Source organism: Trichoderma aggressivum (assembly GCF_033847375.1).
Source record: "Trichoderma aggressivum f. europaeum strain CBS 100526 chromosome Unknown scaffold_016, whole genome shotgun sequence".
Lineage (NCBI taxonomy): Eukaryota > Fungi > Ascomycota > Sordariomycetes > Hypocreales > Hypocreaceae > Trichoderma > Trichoderma aggressivum.
Genome location: NW_026946382.1, coordinates 19,963 through 39,997, shown reverse-complemented (window position 1 = coordinate 39,997; position 20,035 = coordinate 19,963). Strand labels below are relative to the sequence as shown.

Here is a 20,035-nt window from a genome sequence, read left to right as displayed (position 1 = left end):
ACAACTACAGTCTTCGGTGGAGAAAGTTGATCATTGTATTGCCTTAACCTAGCAGAATGGGGATAAGGGAATGAAGATAAAGCCTCGTCCGTCTACTCTTATCGAAGCGGGGGCTGTTGTTCAAAGTACATGCCTGGTACAAAGTCCTTTTGGGGGCCAGAGTTCTTCATTAGCAAGTTAAATGGTAGTAGGAGCGAATAGGTTGCATACGGCAGCCAATACATTGCCTTGCTGCAATGCAGCCCCTCTTGCTCTTGGGTGGGTAACATTGCCCTCTCACCGAAATATAAGCCAGCCTTGCTCTGCACCCAGATTGAAGAGGGGTTAGGCTGCTATGAGCCCAACAAATTGCTCTCAAGCAAATCCTGCCATGTCTGGCTGCCCAAATCTCTTCCAATGGACGATTCTGACTTTGATTCTGAACTGTGGGTTAGCGGAGAGGAACTTGATTACGACACAGAAGATGAAATTGCGCAGTACGCACCGAGGGTAGAATCTGCCACGTTTTTCCAGCTCGAATTAACCTTGGATGCCGAAACTGGAGGCAAGTACTAAATCATCTTCATCACATTTCTTCTTAAAAATCCAATAGCCAGGTTAAGCGCTGACAAGTTGCTTGGAAGATTTTCATACCCGCGGTAGACCTGGGGAGATTCAGCGGGAGGTGGCCACCGAATTCTACGGTGGTCGGAAGAAGAGACCTGCCTTCAACGTCAGCGCTGTTGCCAAAGCCATCATTCACGGAACCCTGGACGAAACTTCAAAAATACCAGCTACCCTCCTAGTATATGACTTCAAGTTTTTGTCGCACCGATCCACACGCATTAAGGATGCCAGCATCTCGTTTGAGTTTAAGGCGAAGAGAGGCAGCAGTAGCCTCGGACCAACCGTCATCGCCGTCGCTCCCTACGCCAAACACATTATGCTGAGGACTACCGAAACCGTAACGAGAACCATCAGTGGCGATGCCGGAATCCAAGGCGGAGCCGTTGTGACTGGGAATGCCAATGTGCATGTTGAAAAGACGGTTGAGAAGGTCACAACCCACGCAGCTGAAGTTGTGGGAGATAATCCCGCCGACGAATGGAGCAACCGTTTTCTTGCCCAGTGGTCTCTATCAGAGAATACTTCGCAAATGAGCGGCATAGTATCGCTTTTCAGAGCTTGTATCCTTCTCACGCGCGACAACGACGAAGAGTTCTACCTTTATCCTACTGTTCAAGTGAAGCCCGACTTGAAGAGCCAACTGAGAGTACCACTCTGGGGATTTCGGCGGCCTGATGATCCCATCAGGATTGTCCCGGCAAGCACTTCACTCAACAGGCTGGAAGGTAATCTCATCTCAAGTTCTCACTTGAGCTCTGGTATAAATAATCTGTGGGACTGTACCTTTTACTCTACATTTGACGATGCCATCAAGGCTTCGAAGCCCCAAGTTCTAACTCAAGATGGTGCTGAACAATCTGTGATGACAGTTGTCAAAGAAATCAAGTCAGCAGTACCTTAGGTACTATGAATAAGCACCGCAAAGATAGTCACATCAGTGCATTTTTGGTTGTTTTTGAGATTTGCAAACTCCTGACCCATGTCTTTGGCTCCATTGGAATAATGTTGTTTGATTTATTCGTTCCTTCTAGTTAGATGCAATACCACAACAATATTTCGAGCCATCGATGAACTTCAGCCTGAGTGGACAATACCATTCTTTATGCTGTAAATCTTCTTGGTGATTCGATCAAAACATCGTATCAACCGTTTCTCTTTATGATACAAAGCTATTAACACCCATCGCCTTAACTAGCTCTCTTCTATGGTGTACAAGGGGCAGGATTGTAGAACCAAAAGCGGGCACATCGCTCTCGTTACATTGCGAAGGATTGATGTTATCGTTCAGCTTCAAATTATATTGCATGAGAAATTGGCACAAAAATCGCGCATTCATAAGTACATCTAAAGTACAGTTACTTTCAACCCCTCACGCCGCTTTTTTCCCATCAAGGGGAAATGGGCGGTGCGGCTGAACCCAAGTCATCCGCTTTGCATCCCACATTCTTCTACATTTTTCTTTCTGTATTTTACCTTCATTCGAACAATTGGCTCAGTGAGCACGCCGGTGAGAGATATGTCTGACATTGGCGAACTAGAACTTGAGTCCCTCAACCTAAATGAGCCGGACCAAACTGAGCACCTTGGAACGGAGGCCAACGATTCTTTAGAGATAAGTGAGGAAGAAAAGACATGGAAAAGCCAAGACCTGGATCAACAATGTAAAGATGTGTTGAATCTTTTATCGCAAAACAAAAGATGCTGGGACAGCAATAATGGAAGTGGAGATATTCCGCCTCTCGAAGAGTATAAGAAGCAAACACTCGCTGAGAAAAGGGGGGATAGCAAGGATCTTACTCGATTGACAGCACTCCATGTCCTTGCAAGATCGAAACAAGAGTTCTACCAGGCTCGCAAAGATGTCAGGATACAGCTGGTAGGGTATCTCCTTGAGAATCGAGCTAATGACTCAGAGGAGATTCGATCCTCGGGAGCAGTCAATAAAATGCTAGTCTTTGAAGTGGCTTTATACTACGAGAACGATGAATTCATCGAATGTGTTGAGGAGTGCCTCGGCAACAAATTTCAAGATTTCCTTCATCTTCAAGACGATGAGGGGAAGAATTGCATACATCACCTTTTCTCCTGGCCTCTCGAACGCTGTGGAAAGACTTTACTGCCGCAAAAATCAGCAGAAGAAAATATGTTATATCTGAATCAGCTTAGGAGACTTGCTCTCAAGGCCAAGCCGCAAACCCTTGCGACTGCAGACGGTAAAGGCAACACACCAATTCATTATGCTATGCACGTTAAACAGTGCAACGACAGGGGCGATGATTACGCCGATATTGTCAAAATCCTAATCATAAGGGCTGATAAATTCATGGTCAATAATAAAACACTCTTTAATAATGAGAGGGAGTCTCCCATTATGTACTTGCGCAATATTGTCATTGCCACCAGAGAAGAGGGGAAAAAGAGACAACGGGCGAATCAGAAAGAGCAATTGAACCAGAAGTCCGTCTCGTCCGCCAAAGGTCAGAAGGATCTCAATCAGGTCCAAAGACCGGAGAGCCGAGCAGAGAGCCAAGTGGAGGAGAGCGGTCCTTTGAAGAAATCGCTGAAACTCGCGAATCAAGGCATTTCCATGACAGGAAAACAGAATATTCGGAGCCAGGTTATAGGGGATCAAATCATAAAGAATCATGGCCCGATCATGAATCACTCCATCTCCTCAATGGCAACTGGCCCCTTTCCAGAAGGGCACCGACTGCAGAAAACGGCCACCTCTGAGATTTCCCCAGACAGCACTTTGTTTCAGCGCCAGCACCAAATGCTACCGCCTGGTAGGAAACGAGAACCACCAATTCCAAGTGCCCAAGCAAATGACGGTCTAAACGCTGGGGATGCGAAGCTGGCAAGAGTGAACGCAGCCCCTACAGCGACCACAGCGACTAATAGTCAGAGGGCAACTATACTCCTATCCGACTTTCTCAAAAAATACTACACAGGCACAAGGTCAGACTTAGATGCCCGTGATCTTATATACGGCAGAGGTGCCGAGGGTAAGTTATCTCATGTTACTTTAGCTCGGTCAATCCTATTAGAGTCCTCATCGAATCATTAAAGTGCTCCCGCTAACATGGCGGCCATCCTAGGTTGGGCTACTAATTTGTATTTTGATGCAAGAGGCATCCAAGAGACTAAGAAGATCTTGGAACTTTTGGATCGGATGAAGGCTGGTGGGTTCGGCACCACCCTTTCGTATGTCAGTATTCCGGCTATTCGTCACATTCCGACTGTTCCGTCGACAGCAGACAATCTCGACCCCAGGGATCGAGGTATATCACTCGAGAATCCTCGGCCTGGTCGCACCGATCTTATAGATGTATTCAATAAACTACGCGAGCTCAAGGTGACCCAAATTTTGCGATTAGAGGTTGAAGACAGACAAGCGCCCTCACATATGGATGCAGCTATTGAGAGAGCAATTCAGGGACGGGACTCGGCAGATGATCAATTCTCCAGGCGGCCCATTGGTGTCCATACGTGGTAAGTTTACAGACTCTATCATATCAGAAGGACCTGCGTCTCGTACATCTGACTAACGGAGCAACTAAGGGATTGGCGCAAGCCTGATCTGAGCACCGATGTTATCGCTTTCGCTGCCCCTACTGTGAAAGTAGTAAATTTATACTGGAGTGGGAATCAGACTGTTTTGAAGTCCTGGGGATGTAGTGAAGGCATTCCGAGGTTGCATACAACCACAGGCGTAGAAAAAATCTTCATTCATGCATCACCAGTACGTCCATCGTGTATCTGGTAGACTTCTGCAGCTGGACAGCTTGTACTCACAATATTTTAGGGTTTAGAGACTACGGAAAGAATGAAGACAGCTATCAAGCGATTTAAAGAGGCTTTGAAGGAGATATTTCCAAAGGTGGAACTCGTCCGCCCAACTTCGGTGAGCTGTGATATACCCAAAAATATAGATCTCTCAGACCATGCTAACGGGATATTTATTATAGGGCAGAGAAAATAAAGACAGGTTGAAAACTCCCACGGCACTTGAAGAATCATTGAAAGAAGGATTCTCAAAAGTGGTTGAGATCGAATTCACTTATCATATAGGGGATCCATTTGCCACCATTGATGCCAGCGAAGAGACATCCGACTACCTGGAGGATGATCCAGCTGCGAAACAGCATGTCTGGGTCGACGCTATGGACAAGTTTCGTAGCGCTTTGACCTCAATGCTACTCTTGGAGAAACTTTTGCCGAAAGATAGAGTCAGGGTACGTAGGCGGAACTTCTTTGTTGCAGCACATCCAGCTTACATGCCATCTTAATCCGGCCACAGATTGCCCTGATCGATGATGGAGTGAACCTCGGTAGTGTCGACATGTACGGTGGAATTGTTAATGTCACTGGTCTCAGTTTTCATCCATCTGACCGGCAAACCGAGAACCCGTGGCATTGTTCCAGTGGCGGTCATGGAACCGTCATGGCCAATATGATTTTGCGTATCAATCCATGGGTCGAACTCTTCGTCATCAAATTACACTGCGGAATATCTCACAACCAGGGAAGAACCATCTCGGCTCGTAGCGCAGCCGAAGCTCTGCGAGCTGCTATTGCCCTCAATGTCAAAATCATCTCAGTGTCATGGACCATCAAGTATCGAGGTGCAGCTGGGACAAGCCTGGCTCCGAACGAAAGCGGCCCACCCAATTCGATGAAGAAGGATGCCTACACCGATCTTAGAGAGGCTGTTGATGAAGTCAAGAAAAATGATATTATCATGTTCTGTTCCGCAAGTGATGATATCCAGACCTCTGCGATGAAGGCACTCCCGTATAGTCAGCAATCCGAGCACATCTTCCGCATCGGCGCGGCGCTCTGGCTCGGCCAGCGGGATCCAACGACAGAGACTCCAGATCGAATTGATTGGGTTAGTAGACATCAATTCTCTTGCCACCTCCTTGTCCCATAATTAAAAAAGGGGGGGAAACCTCTTAAGTGAAAGTATAGACTAATCTGTCACAGTACTTCCCAGGCAACCAGGTCGCCGAAGCCCAGAACCCTAGATTGCAGGGCCCAGTCAAATATCATGATGGGTCTTCTGCTGGTACAGCTCTAGCTGCGGGCCTAGCATCTCTGATAATGTACCTCGCAAGGCTGGTGCAAGGTCGGTTTACCGAGACCAACAACATGAGCGAGGCAAAGGTATTTGAGAAGTTCGCCAAAGACCTAGAAGATAGGACGAAGATGAAGCAGGCGTTAGATATGATCGGCAAGAAGGGCAACTATCAGCAAGATAAAAAATACTTGCCCGTATGGAGTACTTTCAACCCTGCAACTGAGGTGCTTACACAGACCAAGGATGTCGGGCTGAAATGGGAGGAGCTCGCGAGGTTGGTGAAGTCGCTTTGCTCGGAGCAAGGCGGGTGATGAGCGGCTTATTCAATATCTTCCTAGGCATTTTCGTAGACAGTTTCATCCTGGATATTGACTTATTTCTGAGTTAACGACCTGCGAGTCGAGGAACTAAAACTCATTCCCTCTCTACCTTGTATATTATTCGGTTTTGTCTTGTTACGTACATTTTCATTGATGTGATTCGAGCCTTAAATAAGACACAGCTTACATCTTTGTCTAAAAAAAGTATTGGAGGCACCTCCAGCTGTTCCTAAATGGATTCTTTTCAAGTTGCAACTAGTGCCACTGTGAAGATTTTTGCCAGAGATATAGGCTATATATATATATATATATGCTCAGGTTCACAATCAATCAGAATCATGGCCGATATGAGAGCTCCCAGCGCCTCGTCCAAGCACATACGACCATAGGTAGTTGAGAATTCGGGGTCCCGTCAGGGACTTTTCTTGAGTGGAATGTCTGTTATCTTTTTACATTTTAAAAAGAAAAAAGAGTCATGGATGCATTCCGTAGTTGGGTATTAGTCGTGGTGGGCAATAAGGTACATAGTAATAGGTGAATGCACAAGTCCAATCCTAAAAAATGTCAATTGAAGCCAGCCGCTGCGCTGTTCCGGTGGCCTTGTAATAGCATTGATTTCTGTCAACTTTGTCTCGTATACGGAGTAATAGCTGAAAGACAAACTAGTAGCAACCTTTTCCGAGCTGTGAAGTTGTGTATTTGTAGTAGCGTACATATATTTATCGAACTTCACATAACACTGCAAAGTGGACAGCTATGATGGTTAACAGCAAAAGATACAGCAATATGAAAGCATGGATGTGATGCTATATAACAACAAGGCGCAACAGAGACCTGACTATGTGCTAGATTCGCAATGGGATCGGCCATACTGAGGGCGTTTATCGTTCCAATCTCTCCATCCTTTTCATATAACTTCTAAATACAGCATTCGAGTACTGTAAGACAGCCTGCATCTAGTCGAACCGGACTGCAGAGCGGCCTATCACAACAGCTACTCATAATATCCTTCAGGAAATACAGCCTCACGATTTCAAATGCTGCCGGTGGAGGTGGTGCGCTAATCTGAAGTCTTGCTTTCACCGCCGCTTCGAACAATTCTTCTTCACGAGTAAGCTAGAAACCTCTGTTAGCAATATGTAAACCGGTTTATAAATTTTCACTTTACAGACTTTGATCATTGCGTTGGCCATATTGGCCTCATCCCTACTCGTATATTCAGCGAGCGCAAGATCGATACTGGCCGCATTGGCCTCCTGAACACTTTCAAAGAGTTCGTCATAATAGCTATAATATTGCTTCAAATATCGTTATTTAGCCTTATGAAGTATGTTTTTTTTTTTTTTAAATGAAGATGGCAGACGAACTTACAGTAATAAAGCCCGCGCTATTAGGATCGTGAGAAGTCAAGTAGTTGGTAAATGCGTTATACACTTCGCTAATATTACCAATATCCTGTACTAAATCGGCAGGAGTAAGTTCAGCATAGGCCTGAAACCCTAAAGGCGTAATAAGGGCCCAGGTAAGAAGTCGGAAGAGCATTATGATGGTGTATTTTGGCAAATATAAAAAAGATATGCAGTGTTCTTAAGTTAACAGAGTGAGGATTTGAAATAAGAAGCGGGATATTAAGTAGTTATGAGTTATTAGTTGAAAGGTTTGGAGGCATATTCAGCTGAGTGACGCCCTGCAGCTGAAATATTGGTCATGTGAAGGAAGTTTGCCACCTCAACTGAGACATTGCCTCGCTTATTTCAGCCGTTGTATCCTTGCATTAAACAGAATTCGCAGACAGGTTGACAGGCAAGAGAGTAAGAGGGCGAGTGGGGGATAGAGAAGCAAGGACAACAAAATGGATATTAAGTGTGTACAGCGTTACAACATAAGCGCCTTTTGCCACTATACTCAAGGAGATTGCTTTGGTCTGTGTATAGTTCTGCCGCGTGTGCTTAAAATTTGTTCATTCCCTGTTTTTGGTCCCGTCACAGAAGAGATGGCCAAGGCTGTGGCAAATTATTCGCCGCAAGGGAGTCGTGGCGTTACTTCTAGACCCACGAGAGGAAAAATATCATTATTACAAAATAAATTATTAAAACAGCAGGAAAAAGATTTCATCTTTAGCAAGCAAATAATAAATTTATTTCTTACGTCTAATGATGGGACAAACTAGTGTACTTGTGGGAGTGTATTCACGTCTAGTGACGGTATGGATGCTTTCCCCTCTCAACTCTTTGTTGTATATACCTACATGCCGTTGGTTTTGTCAATCTAAGGCGAATCGCCAGTCTAGATCAAGCGCATACGATCATATCCATTAGAGAATACGGGATCCCCGTTAAGCACTCCCCCTGAGTGTGGTGCATTTATGCCTGGTGTCAAAAGACGTCAAATACGGCGTCGCATGATACCATCTTAAGTTGATCAACGAACCCTAGCAAGCAAAGCACAGAAAACCTAAGACTAAAAGAATTACAAACATATGCGCGTTAAATTATACACCTGTTCTTTAACTATCTGCTATAATATCTATATTTCTTTAGTATCTACTGTAATATTCATACTCCTTTAATATCTACTATTAATTCTATATTTCTCTAGTGCCTGCTACTGCATTTATATTCTTATAGTAACTGTTACTATTGTTCTATAGTAAAATTCGGGTGCTGAACGTATGCACTTCTTTATCTTGCGGTCTTGCTTTTTCTGACCTCCGCTTGGGTGCGTGTTAATTTAGCCAGCGAACCCTAGCTGTTGTATCATTGTCCACTCCCTTTACTGTCAATTCTATTTTTGTTTTGCACTCCTTTCTTAGTAAGTGCTCTGTACATATACTAATCATCTTGCAACCTCCAGCACATATGACCACAGGTAGTGGGAAATTCAAGGTCCCTCAAACTCTCGTCTTGGATTAGTGATCTGCCGTTTTCACTCCAGGCCTCCAACGTCGGAGCCTAATGACCGCTGTGATAAGATCCCTGTATCCACCACTGGACCATTAACATATCTGATCCAACTAAATGACATCGTGAAAAAGTGATATGGACTGCCTTCAGAACCGAGAACCGAGTATTGATCTGATCCTGGCCAGCTTTCGGCAAGCTGGAGCCATCAAAGCTCAAATTATCTCATAAGAACTCGGATACATGACGGGACTCTCTCACACTGAATGAAATATAATGATCATGAACCTCGGAATCAAGCACATACGACCATAGGTAGTGGAGAATTCGGGGTCCCGTCTGCTCCCCCAAGGACAAGCCACTAACCGGCAGATTAGTAGTTAAGTGGGTGACCATTAGCGAACACCGGCTGTTGTATGTTTTTGCAATTTTTTTGAAGTTTCGGTTGCTGTGTTGCGAGCTGGAATTTGAGTCCGAGTTATCGAGGCCCTGGCACATACGACCATATCCATTAGAGAATACGGGATCCCGTCTGCTCTCCCAGAGTCAAGCTAATGAGAGACAGATTAGTAGTTGAGTGGGTGACCATCAGCGAACACCGGTTGTTGTATGTTTTTTCTTTTTCTTTTTCTTTGTTTTTCAATGCCAGATCATGATCGTGTTATGCCGTATATTACAAAGAGCTGAGTTGAGCGGTTGTGGTGTGATATTTCCGTATACGGCACATGGCTGCAGTCAGCTCGGCTAGCCCAATCAACTCAATCCTGGCTGACTAAAAAATTACAGAAACTCAGGGGTACAAATGCGGAGCGCAAATACGGAGCGCAGCAAAGACTCGGTGTTTGATTGTCGGGATTTTGTTTAGACTTACATTTAGCTCAGTCCACTCACATGCCCATGGAATTCCGTAAGCAAATCATGCTTCAAGATTCCACACCATCGTATTCCGTTAGCGATCTAGCGATCCTTCACCAACACCTCAACCGGATTCTTCTCGTTCAGCTCATCCGCTGTAAATTAAAACCGGCTCCATTTTCCCCTTCTTGCTTCTGACGTAAGACCTATGTCGAGGCTAACTCTGTCTTTCAACCGTCTACAATTATATCATAGTCAACGCCTGTGGACGGATTTTCACCGCCTCGAGACATTGACAGACAACCGACATTAGCTTGGCCCCCTGCCCTGGATTTTCTTAGTTGCTCCAATAACCTCTTCACAACACCTTCCTTTTGCGCATGAGGTCATATGGTGAGATTCGTATATTTATTAGTAGTTGTATTCTTCACGTCAGTTAGGAAATGTATATAAGTCGGCTCTTAACTGCTGGTTTAGTTCCTCTTCACTACAACTCTTTGCAGCTCATTCCTCTTTAACACTTTGCTCCAGTAACCAGTCAATCTACGACCATGATGGGCATCAAGAACGTCGTCTTGCTCTCTATTGCAGCCCTTGCCCAGATTGGCAGCTGCACACCTACAGGCCAAATTGAGCCACCCATCCCAGAGGTTTGTAATATTACACAACATCCAATACCATCCTTTACTGAACAGTACATATAGCTCGCTCGTCGTGCGCCAAACACTATCTGGATCTGGGCTGGCCCGTAAGTTCATTTCAGTGCTGCTAGTCTGCCGAACAACTACTGACTTGTAAAAGTAACTATACCGGCCCAAGCCAGAGTCTGACTTACAACTCCGTTAATGAATGCAAGGCCATTAACTGGGAGACCATTGGATCAATTTGGTTGCCCGATAGTAAGTTTCATATCTGAAAGCCTACAATATTGACTGCTAACACAGTTCTCAGACGTTGTCTGCACATTCACCGTCAAGCCCGGCGACTGCCAGGATGATGTTGGCAACTTCCGATCCCAGACTATCTTCCCCTCGGGCCTGGCAGATATTCGCCAGTGGTACGAGCCAAGAGTGCCCGCCGATATCACGGCTTACTGGTTCCACAACGCCCGGTCAATCCAGTGCGGTGGAGCAAACTTTTAGAGGAACGGCCGGAATAATTACTTCCATGTAGATTTGAGCGACTATTTGATAGTATATAGTAAATAATTCTATTAGATCTCACAGACACAAGCATGATGAGATCCACGTCATAAATTCCAGTATAGGTGCCAAGCGCGGGACCCGGGACAGCAATAGAGAATTTTGGCGCCGTCGCATCTGGTGCTCTATGTACATGTAACCAGTGGATACAGTCCCAGTATCCTCCGTACAAGTTCAAAAGGCCCATTCATTGCAATGTTCCTTTTTATATTAGGAGACTGTGAGGTGTCCGTAACCTTTTGGCTCTTGACTGTACAAAGTACAGCACGGACGTTGGTAGTCGCATTAGTATTACTAGGCAGGTTCAATATGAGCATTCCTCTTGGCTAGCCCCCAGTCCACTCAAAGCACGGATCCTGTGCATACAAGTACAATTTTTCTCTGCTCAAACACTGCCAGAGGCCGAGGATCTTATAACTCATTCTCTATCCCTTTACAAAGCTATGCTTGGAGGCTCATCATAATCGGTATGTGGACAAATATATTGCGGCATGTCCTACCTCCGTATACGAAGACCGTCTAATAACTCATCACAGCCTCGCCACGCCCTCGGACGCACGCCCACCCACGATCGACTATTGACTACTACCTCGAACGTACTCGTATTCTAAAAGGCTGACGTTCGCTACGTCCCATCAAGCGTCTGAGAATAATATCCAGACCTCAGTAACGCCGAGATACGGTTTCCGAAGATACGAAGGCCCACATCTCGGCATTTCGCCTCCCTTCCCCTTCCAAAACACTTTACCATAACCCCGGGCGGGCTCGACGCTCGGCGTGGTCTGATAGCCACCGATTTGTGGTATGATGGGGTTTTCAGACCTGCCCGAAAGGGTTCGTTACGATATATATAAGCGAGTGCTCGTGATAGCACACCCAATCTATCTTTTTCAAGACAATGGATCTCGAGTGGAGAGATTTGCGCCCGATATACCCATACGCTGGCTCGCCTTATTACATAGCAATGGACAGATATCTCGCGAGGCACGTGCAGTGTTATACGGTATGAACCGCTTTACTTTGGTGGATACAACGCAGCAACAAGTTGGCCTCCTTCAATCCTTTTTGGACCGCATCGGACCTGTGAATGCAAATCTGCTCTCTCATTTATGTATCAATTTCCCAGTGGTGGAGAAGAGGAAAAGCCAATCCTGCGAGATCGAGCTCAGAGAAGATGGTCGGCAGAGCTTGAGACTTCTTCAAGAAAAATGTGCTAACCTAACGACACTGGAAACCTTCATTCACAGCAATAATTCTGATTTCTTGACCGAGCCATGCGAGGACAATCGAGCCAAGCAGGATAACTCACAGTTTATTCGTGAGGCATTGCTGCGAGTTGATGCGCAGCTAAGAGCTATTCCTTCGTTGAAGCAGGTCATCGTCAGAGTCTATGTGGGAACCCTGACCCCTTCGGTAATGGATATGATGCGAGGGCTCGGATGGGTTGTCGTGTTGGGCGACCGATAATATAGTTAAACAAGAAATTGGTGTTTATTGAATGAATCTGGGTTGGTCGGTGGTATAAGGCCAAGTCTTCTCAGAGCTTACAGCAGACGCCGAACATTGACATATTCCTCAGAACTTAAAAGTCACATCTATCAGCCAATGAACCTAGGTCGATGCGCACATCAAAGTCTCTTGAAACCCTAAGAATGAATAGCATCTTTGCATTAGTAGAAATGGAAGTCATCTATCCTGGGGGGATATCAGGTTGGACGAACTACGGCTGAGTCCACAGAATTCAGGAAGGACTCGACTCAGGCAAGTGTGCGGGGACTGTGCTTCATTCAACAGCTCGTTTCTTGATATTTTTTTAATCCGGCTATCGCTATGAAATTCCGAGGTGGTTTCTACAGACACTCTCGCCATCAGTTGTGGCCCAGGTTGACGCCCATCCAACAATTCGGCCTTGAGCTCTGCCATTTGCCGAGCTCTATCTGTTAATCGGCGGATAACTGGTACGTAGTTCTTGCTCACAGCTATGCATAGAAACTTATTGCCCCATCGGCCCCTAGTCATGATATCTAGCATATGATCAATGAGGTCAAATACCACATTCCATCTTTCGCGATATTTGCCGGAAGCACTATTAGACCATCGCTTTATGACTAGTTGAAAATACTCAATGTTCTGAAGATGTTGACCGATTTTACTCTCGAAGAGAAATGTAATTTTAGCCTGGACAAATCATCCCATTGGAGAATCTGATCCGCAGCACTCATAGCTGTATTCGGGAGATATTGGTCGCTCGTCGAAATCTAAGCTCTCGAGCATCTTTCGCAACATGGTTTCCGAGCCGTAGAGCGACGTAATACTGAGCAGATCATAAAGACCGCTGTCGAATACGAATCTGGACTTGATCGTGCAATCCAGACGGCAATTCTGTGTAATCCAGTTATGCAGTCAGGTTGGCCCTGCTTGCGGCTCAAAAATCCTCAAGCAGTAGCTGCCCAACAATTGAGTTACCCTGATTCGAGGACACCCATCATGACTTCTCAAACAGGTACAATTCGACTGTTTGAGCATCCAATCCTAGGATAGGGAGTGGCAATACTTGTTTGGCCTGCGTCTTCCAGCCCGCTTGATCAAGAAGGCCAAATACTGCGTTCTCGGAAGAGTGCCGGGGCTTCGTCCCAACAAAGACCTTGGTCGTGAATGACGATTCCCCCTTGGCCTTGGCCTTGTTCACATTAGAAGCATGCAAGGCTGACAGCGTTTCGACCAAGGAGAGGAGCCCATCTTCGTTGTACGTGCAATCGCTTAACACGATTAGATCCCAACGCCGGGCTTGAACTTGCGGCCCGAAACGGCCTTTCCTGCCATCCTCCCAATCCAGATTCTCGTATAGTAGTTGGGCGGTGTCTTCTCCAGTCTTGTGAGTCTTATGTTGCAAGCGAGAAATATTACATCTTGTCCGGGCTTCTGCATCTTCCAAGTCGGTCAGCAAGACGGTACAACCTCCAGACCCAGCCGGCCGCATATGTCGAAGCACAGAGAAGAGACCAATGCCCAATGTGCCAACACCGCAACCAAGCTCCAGAATGTTCAATTCGCCGGCAGTGCACAATATGTCTCGCATGGCGGTCATGGTCACCCCTTGATTCGAAACGTAGTTTTTGCCTGCGGGAATGCCGGCGACAGCGCAAAGTGTAACAACTCCTCCATCCCAGACATGGCGAGCCATGCTCTCACCCAGCTCTTCCTCTATCTCGAGAAACTCTCCTCTTTCATTTGTGCCGCTCAAATATAGCCTGCGTGTACAAACGTGATCATCATTATGCCCCTTGATGCGTAATTCCGCCCATACAGGCATGATTAGTCCCTGCCCAGCCTCGGCCAGGACAGAGTTGGTTGAATCCATGAGTATGCTCTGCACCCCCGTCGCTGAAAGCGCTGGCTTAGCACTGATACATATTTCGGTCTTGGAAGAGGCCGCCAACGCCTTTATAAACTGTAAGGGAAGATTGAGGTTTGGCTTGAGGATTCTCATGCCTGGCTTCCAAACCAGCTGGCCACGTCCAGTGAGAGCCCACGTCGTCTTGCCGGAGGAGGACGCCACTTCAGCCGTAATGATGATCTCGAGAGGTTCTTGCACAAAGAGAAGCGAGTCGCTCAGGTCCGTATTTATTGTGATGACGAGGTCTAGTCGAGCCTTGGAGCCGCTTGTCGCCAACTTGGGCGGTGCAAGAAGGCGTATATAGTGCATCGTTGACAATTTCGCGCTGCAGACCAAACACAAAATGCTTATGAGAAACCCAGAATATCCGCTGCACTGCAGAAGCTGGCGGCCTGAATAAGCATTCACCGACAGGCACTCTGTGTATGCAATGGATCGTTATGTTATGAAAAACTCACGGCCACCATTGTGCAGGCTTGGAGTTTTCGCTGCTGAAAATATTGATCGGGTGCATGTGGAAATCACAAGGTTGAGGCTGATTGAAGCTTCTGATTGGTTGGAAAAGGCGGGCTTAGGATCAGCTCTGGTATTGAATTGCCCAACTACTACTTTCTGGGGGGAAAAACTCCCAGCGTACTTTACTTCTTGTACACTCTAAATGTAAATCACTGATATATAATGAAGTGCTCTGGATCTTATAGACACAGGCATGACGAGACCGTGGAAACCATAAATTACGCATAGACACTAAGTGCGGGATCAAGGGCGGCAATGTCTGCCACCGACTCCCTCCATAGTTTGCCAATAAACTCTTCTCCCTCGGGAGTATTGAGAAAAGCAGCTCCTCTATTCATTGTTGTCAGTGCATATCATAATGACATGGTAAACATTTTCAAGTGCACGTACGGATCGACTTTGTTATGCTGCAAAAATTTGCCATTGGTTTCAGGTCCCGCAACGACGCTTGCAAATATCAGCGTTCGCGCTCCCTCGTCCACCGTACGAGCCATAGACTTGCGTACGAGTCCCATTGGGAGCCTGAGGTAAAATGGAAGGTTCTTATCCAGTCCCGTTTGCACAAGGCCAGGACAGGGGTTGTTGACGATGACTTCGGAGGGCGCCAATGCAGCCAGGCGGCGAGCATAAGCATTGACAACAGTCTTGGTATCGGCGTAACGAAAGTATTTGCTAAAACTAGCTTCATCGTCAAAATGGCCGAGGACCGAGCTGTCGGGTGCTATAGGCTTCTTGGAAAGAGTATTCTGCTTAATCTGGGTGGCAGAGCCCGTAAATGTGATGCGTGAAGGCAGTCCTCTAACCGCGGCCGTAGATCGCAAGAGCGGGAACAGCTCAAGAGAAATTAGAAGATGTGTGTAGCAGTTCACTTCAATCGTAGGGAAATAAATCAGCATTTTCTCAGTTCCGTCCAACTGTCGGGCCATGTCCCCTTTTTCTCTCTCACCTTGCATGTTCCGCTCGTGGTTACTCTTGCTTTTCTCATACCCTAAAAATACCTGTCCACCATTGTTCAAGAGAATATCGAGTTCCTTGACCTCATCCTTCACCTTCTTAGCAAATCGAAGTCCAGACTGGTAGTCGTCGAGGTCGAGCTCAAACGCTTCGATCAAGGCGTCGGGATTGGACGCTTTGACGGTAGGGTCCCCACGAAGAGATGCTACGGCATCTTGTCCTCGAGCAATAGAGCGACACGCTAGAATCACGCGAGAGGCGCCCAATGTAAGGTATTGTCTGGCAGCGTCGTACCCCAGACCAGCATTGCCGCCGGTGATGATGACGGTTTTACCACTGATATTGGCCTCGCTGGGAGTGGGAGGAATAGGAGGCTGACCCATCGCACGGTATAAGAGGACAGAGTCGGATTTTGATCGTATGGGAGGAACAAAATCTTATGAACGATAGATGTGTATACATATAATGTGTTGGTGGAGCAAGTCCATGGCCTTTTTATAAATCGGGAAAGGCATGGCTTTCGGAATTGGTCCTCGATTTTAGGCAAACGTATAAGATGTAGAAAGAAGATTGTGTCAACCCCCGCCCTAGAGTAGGATCTACTTACTATCTCCCTGCTTTCCACAGATCCCCGAGAGTCTTGGCTCACCGAGTGTTAGCTGAACATCTGAAGCAACTAGGTGAATGTAGATACACTAGCAACGGAATAGGCAATGCTGGACGGCCTGTTATTGGTGGTCGAATACAAGTATTCTCAGTCGAAGGATTCCGCACTTTGTAAGCAAGAAGATGGAATAAAAGTATGCCCCACATGATTGCACATCCATTTCCACCTCGTCGAGATCCAAGGCAACTATTGAATGCCGGACAACTCCACTGGTTAAGCGATGTACATAACCCTTGAAACTCCGCTCGCCTTTACAAGTGCCTCATATCTATCCTGATCCGATCCGCAGCCAAGTCCGCAGCTTAGCACCTAACAAGCTCCAGGTAGACGTCGGCAGACGCAGATAGGCGACAAACATGGGATTCGGAGTGCCTGAACACGATACAAACGCCGTTACCCAATGACTGATATCCGACTAAATGGTTCATATTGAGAGTGTTGGAGATCCAACTCCGCAATGAAAGATGCCTGAATGAACTTCAATGTTGAGGGATACCTAATTATCTCAATTATAGTAGCACTAATATAAGCGAAGTATGGACACCGTTCAAGAAGTGAGTAGACCGACGGAGAACAAGGTGCAAGACATAAATACAGATGTATCACTGTCTGCAGAAGATTGGATTTGGTTCAGCGTAAACAATGAAAAGATCTCTCAGGTAATACGCAGCTATACGCAGCTATACGCAGCTATCATGTGCTTTCTCCCCTGCTCATACGCTTGCTTACTCATGTAGCATCTGCCGAGATGCTTCTTTAAATTCGACTTTCCCCTTTATAGAACGCCCAGCTTTCCACCCTACTTCTAAACGCTAGGTATTGCGCTTTAGTCAGTCTTATTCACGTCATCATCATACTAACATCTCTCTTTAATGTGCAACATCAAGATGGTGTTGTGCGGCAGATCATTACATCTTGGATCCAACTTCTCTCGGGTGTCCACGATTGAACTGGCATTCATATTCGCTACTTTGAATCGGCACTAGATCAAAACACTTCTTAGGGGGGAGAGGCTCTTTCACATCCATGGCCCCAATCAACGACTCGCGTACCAAGTATATACACGAATGCACTTAGAGGTCTGTAAAACTCGAATGTCGTGACAGCGATAACAAGACGGAATGTCCCACAATTGTCTCTCCAATATACCGCACAGGTAGCCGCATGTTGGAGAGGGTGCATACCAAATGCAATTATGAGTCAGTCAGTCAACACACTCGTGGTTGAATCCTTCATGCTCCGCTCCTTAAGATGCGACAAACTGGCAGATATTATCATTTCTCATTTCACATACTCTTCATCTAACAATTTCTTCATCTCTACATCCACGTATTGCCTCGCCCTCGTCGATCATGACTGACATCAACGTTCTTACCATCACCGCATCTGAGCTCGAAGCCAAGCTCAATGACAATTCCATCACCAGCAGGCAGCTAGTCAAGCTCTATCTCTGCCAAATAGCCAAATACAATGGATACCTAAAAGCCGTCATCGCTGTGGCGCCTGAGGATCTTTTAGACAAGACAGCTGCTAAGCTTGATGCTGAACGAGCTGCAGGCAACGTCCGCGGGCCGCTACATGGCATTCCGATTCTTCTCAAGGTGCTCAATTCTCGTTTCAATATTTACATCCTCAAGATACATCTCATGCTGATATATGCTATCCTTCCAGGACAACATCGCCACCGTCCCAGAGCTAGGGTTGCCCACTACCGGCGGCAGTCTTGCGCTTGTCGGCTCCAGGCCGAGGAAGAATGCAGAAATTGTTGACCAGGTAATAAAGATCAGAAAAAATCTCAAGAGGAGAGTCCTAACCTATCCAAAGCTCATAGAAGCGGGCGTCATCATCATTGGCAAAGCAAACTTATCTGTGAGTCATCGCGATGCAGGTGCGCGGGCAACCTTTCCTAACTTGTCTTAGGAGTGGTCTGGGTACAGGTTTGTCTGCCTTTCCTAGCAAAAGGAATGCCGCTCATTCCTCATCAAGGTCGAATAAGGCGAGCTTGGGGTGGTCTGCTGTGGGCGGCCAGACGCAGTCTGCATACGTCCGGGGTGGCCTTCGCGAAGATGACTCCAATGGTGGCCACAGTGTAACTCTCACCTCCACAAACCGCTCGGGATGGCACATGTCTAACAAGTAGCTAGAGCCCTGGAGGTTCTTCCTCCGGCTCTGCCGTCGCAGTCGCTGCGGGATTCTCGCCCATTTCCGTCGGGGCCGACACCATGGGCTCTCTCATCATGCCCAGCGATAGGTCCGCATTGTATACCATGAAGCCCACCGTGAAGATTGTGTCGCAGGCCGGCATCATTCCCATCACTCTCGAGCTAGACTCCGCCGGCCCTATGGCCAAATCGGCCTTGGACCTCGCGAATCTTGTTCAAATCCTTGTAGATCCGAGCAAGACGACGATACCTCGAGGTGGATACAAGACCGCCGCGACTGGTTCATGGGGCGACATTCGGATCGGCATCTTGGAGCCTGAGAAATGGCTTTTTGAGACGGAACTCGTCAAGTACGAAAAGCAGGCGACCGATCAAATGGTATAGCCCCGTCATGTCAATTGTGCTTCCATGACTAACATCATTGCCAGCTACGAGAATGGAAGCAGGCTTACGAGAAACTGAAATCTGTAGCCAAAGTTGTGAAACCTGTGACTCTCATATCGCTAGAAGAATCCACCGATAATGGAAGGATTAAAATATTCAACGCCTTTGGTAAAGTTACGCCAATTGATACGCCTCAGAATATGTCATTGACTGCCATTTAGACACAACTTTCAAGGATCTCGTAAAAGATTATCTCTCGGGAATTGACAACAGCAAAATCCAATCACTTGAGGATCTTATCGAGTTTAATGAAGCCCATGCAGACAAGGAACTTCCCCCAGGCGAGTCAATACGTACCTACGTACATGTGTGTATAGAGGAAATGATCTCAAAGTCTAATCGGTTACGCAGGTGCAGACAATCAAGCAGCTCTTCTCAGAGCCGCGCAGGCGAAAATGACCGATGATGAGTACAACGACATTATGAACAGCGCTCGCGAGCTCTCTGGTAAGAAGGGAATTGATAAGACACTCGAAGAGAACGAGGTCGACATCATCATCGGACCCGGAGACGGTCCAATGTTTGGCATTCCCCTCAAAGCAGGTGAATTGGCCGAATGCAACTCCAAAAGACTGTACATGTCAATCTAACAGATGGACTTTAGGCTACCCAGTAGCGACGGTGCCTCTTGGCTATCTCGAGTTCAACGGGAGGCCCTTTGGCATGCAAATTACGGCCAAAGCACACCAGGAAGCTCTGCTGATTCAAGCTCAGAGCGCATGGGAGGCGACTTTTCCAAAGCGCCAGCCGCCACCACTGCATGAAATAGCTCTCAATTGAGATTTCACGCCAGTGAAGCTGTAATACAACTTTGATCTCAAAATTATAAACAAGAGTGCCATTACACGCATGGTTTGTACATGTACATCATAATAGCTGACCGAGTTAATCCACCGGTATTATCCATGTAACACACAAGACATCGCGCCTCG

At 46.6% G+C, this 20,035-nt stretch overlaps 6 protein-coding genes across 6 annotated transcripts; 4 read left to right on the top strand and 2 right to left on the bottom strand.

Moving 5' to 3' along the window:
* Positions 1–396: 396 nt before the first annotated feature.
* Positions 397–1,507, top strand: Triagg1_4848 (uncharacterized protein; the record flags this gene model as incomplete). The annotated part of the gene is made up of 2 exons (XM_062899296.1): positions 397–548; positions 643–1,507. The coding sequence occupies 2 exons, from the start codon at positions 397–399 to the stop codon at positions 1,505–1,507; spliced, it is 1,017 nt and encodes a 338-aa protein (XP_062756029.1).
* A 615-nt stretch (positions 1,508–2,122) lies between these two features.
* Triagg1_4847 (uncharacterized protein) lies at positions 2,123–5,997 on the top strand (the record flags this gene model as incomplete). Its single annotated transcript, XM_062899295.1, has 7 exons — positions 2,123–3,611; positions 3,705–4,098; positions 4,168–4,231; positions 4,412–4,510; positions 4,575–4,841; positions 4,907–5,497; positions 5,593–5,997. The coding sequence occupies 7 exons, from the start codon at positions 2,123–2,125 to the stop codon at positions 5,995–5,997; spliced, it is 3,309 nt and encodes a 1,102-aa protein (XP_062756028.1).
* A 4,315-nt stretch (positions 5,998–10,312) lies between these two features.
* Positions 10,313–10,903, top strand: Triagg1_4846 (uncharacterized protein; the record flags this gene model as incomplete). Its single annotated transcript, XM_062899294.1, has 4 exons — positions 10,313–10,411; positions 10,466–10,509; positions 10,563–10,660; positions 10,713–10,903. 4 exons carry the CDS (start codon positions 10,313–10,315, stop codon positions 10,901–10,903), a joined length of 432 nt encoding a protein of 143 aa, XP_062756027.1.
* Positions 10,904–13,448: 2,545 nt separating this feature from the next.
* On the bottom strand, positions 13,449–14,669 carry Triagg1_4845 (uncharacterized protein; the record flags this gene model as incomplete). The annotated part of the gene is made up of 1 exon (XM_062899293.1): positions 13,449–14,669. One exon carries the CDS (start codon positions 14,667–14,669, stop codon positions 13,449–13,451), a length of 1,221 nt encoding a protein of 406 aa, XP_062756026.1.
* Positions 14,670–15,094: 425 nt separating this feature from the next.
* On the bottom strand, positions 15,095–16,213 carry Triagg1_4844 (uncharacterized protein; the record flags this gene model as incomplete). The annotated part of the gene is made up of 2 exons (XM_062899292.1): positions 15,095–15,206; positions 15,267–16,213. 2 exons carry the CDS (start codon positions 16,211–16,213, stop codon positions 15,095–15,097), a joined length of 1,059 nt encoding a protein of 352 aa, XP_062756025.1.
* A 1,636-nt stretch (positions 16,214–17,849) lies between these two features.
* Triagg1_4843 (uncharacterized protein) lies at positions 17,850–19,883 on the top strand (the record flags this gene model as incomplete). The annotated part of the gene is made up of 10 exons (XM_062899291.1): positions 17,850–18,098; positions 18,169–18,270; positions 18,322–18,366; positions 18,418–18,434; positions 18,484–18,586; positions 18,642–19,037; positions 19,088–19,211; positions 19,265–19,396; positions 19,455–19,646; positions 19,708–19,883. The coding sequence occupies 10 exons, from the start codon at positions 17,850–17,852 to the stop codon at positions 19,881–19,883; spliced, it is 1,536 nt and encodes a 511-aa protein (XP_062756024.1).
* Between the last annotated feature and the right edge of the window lie 152 nt (positions 19,884–20,035).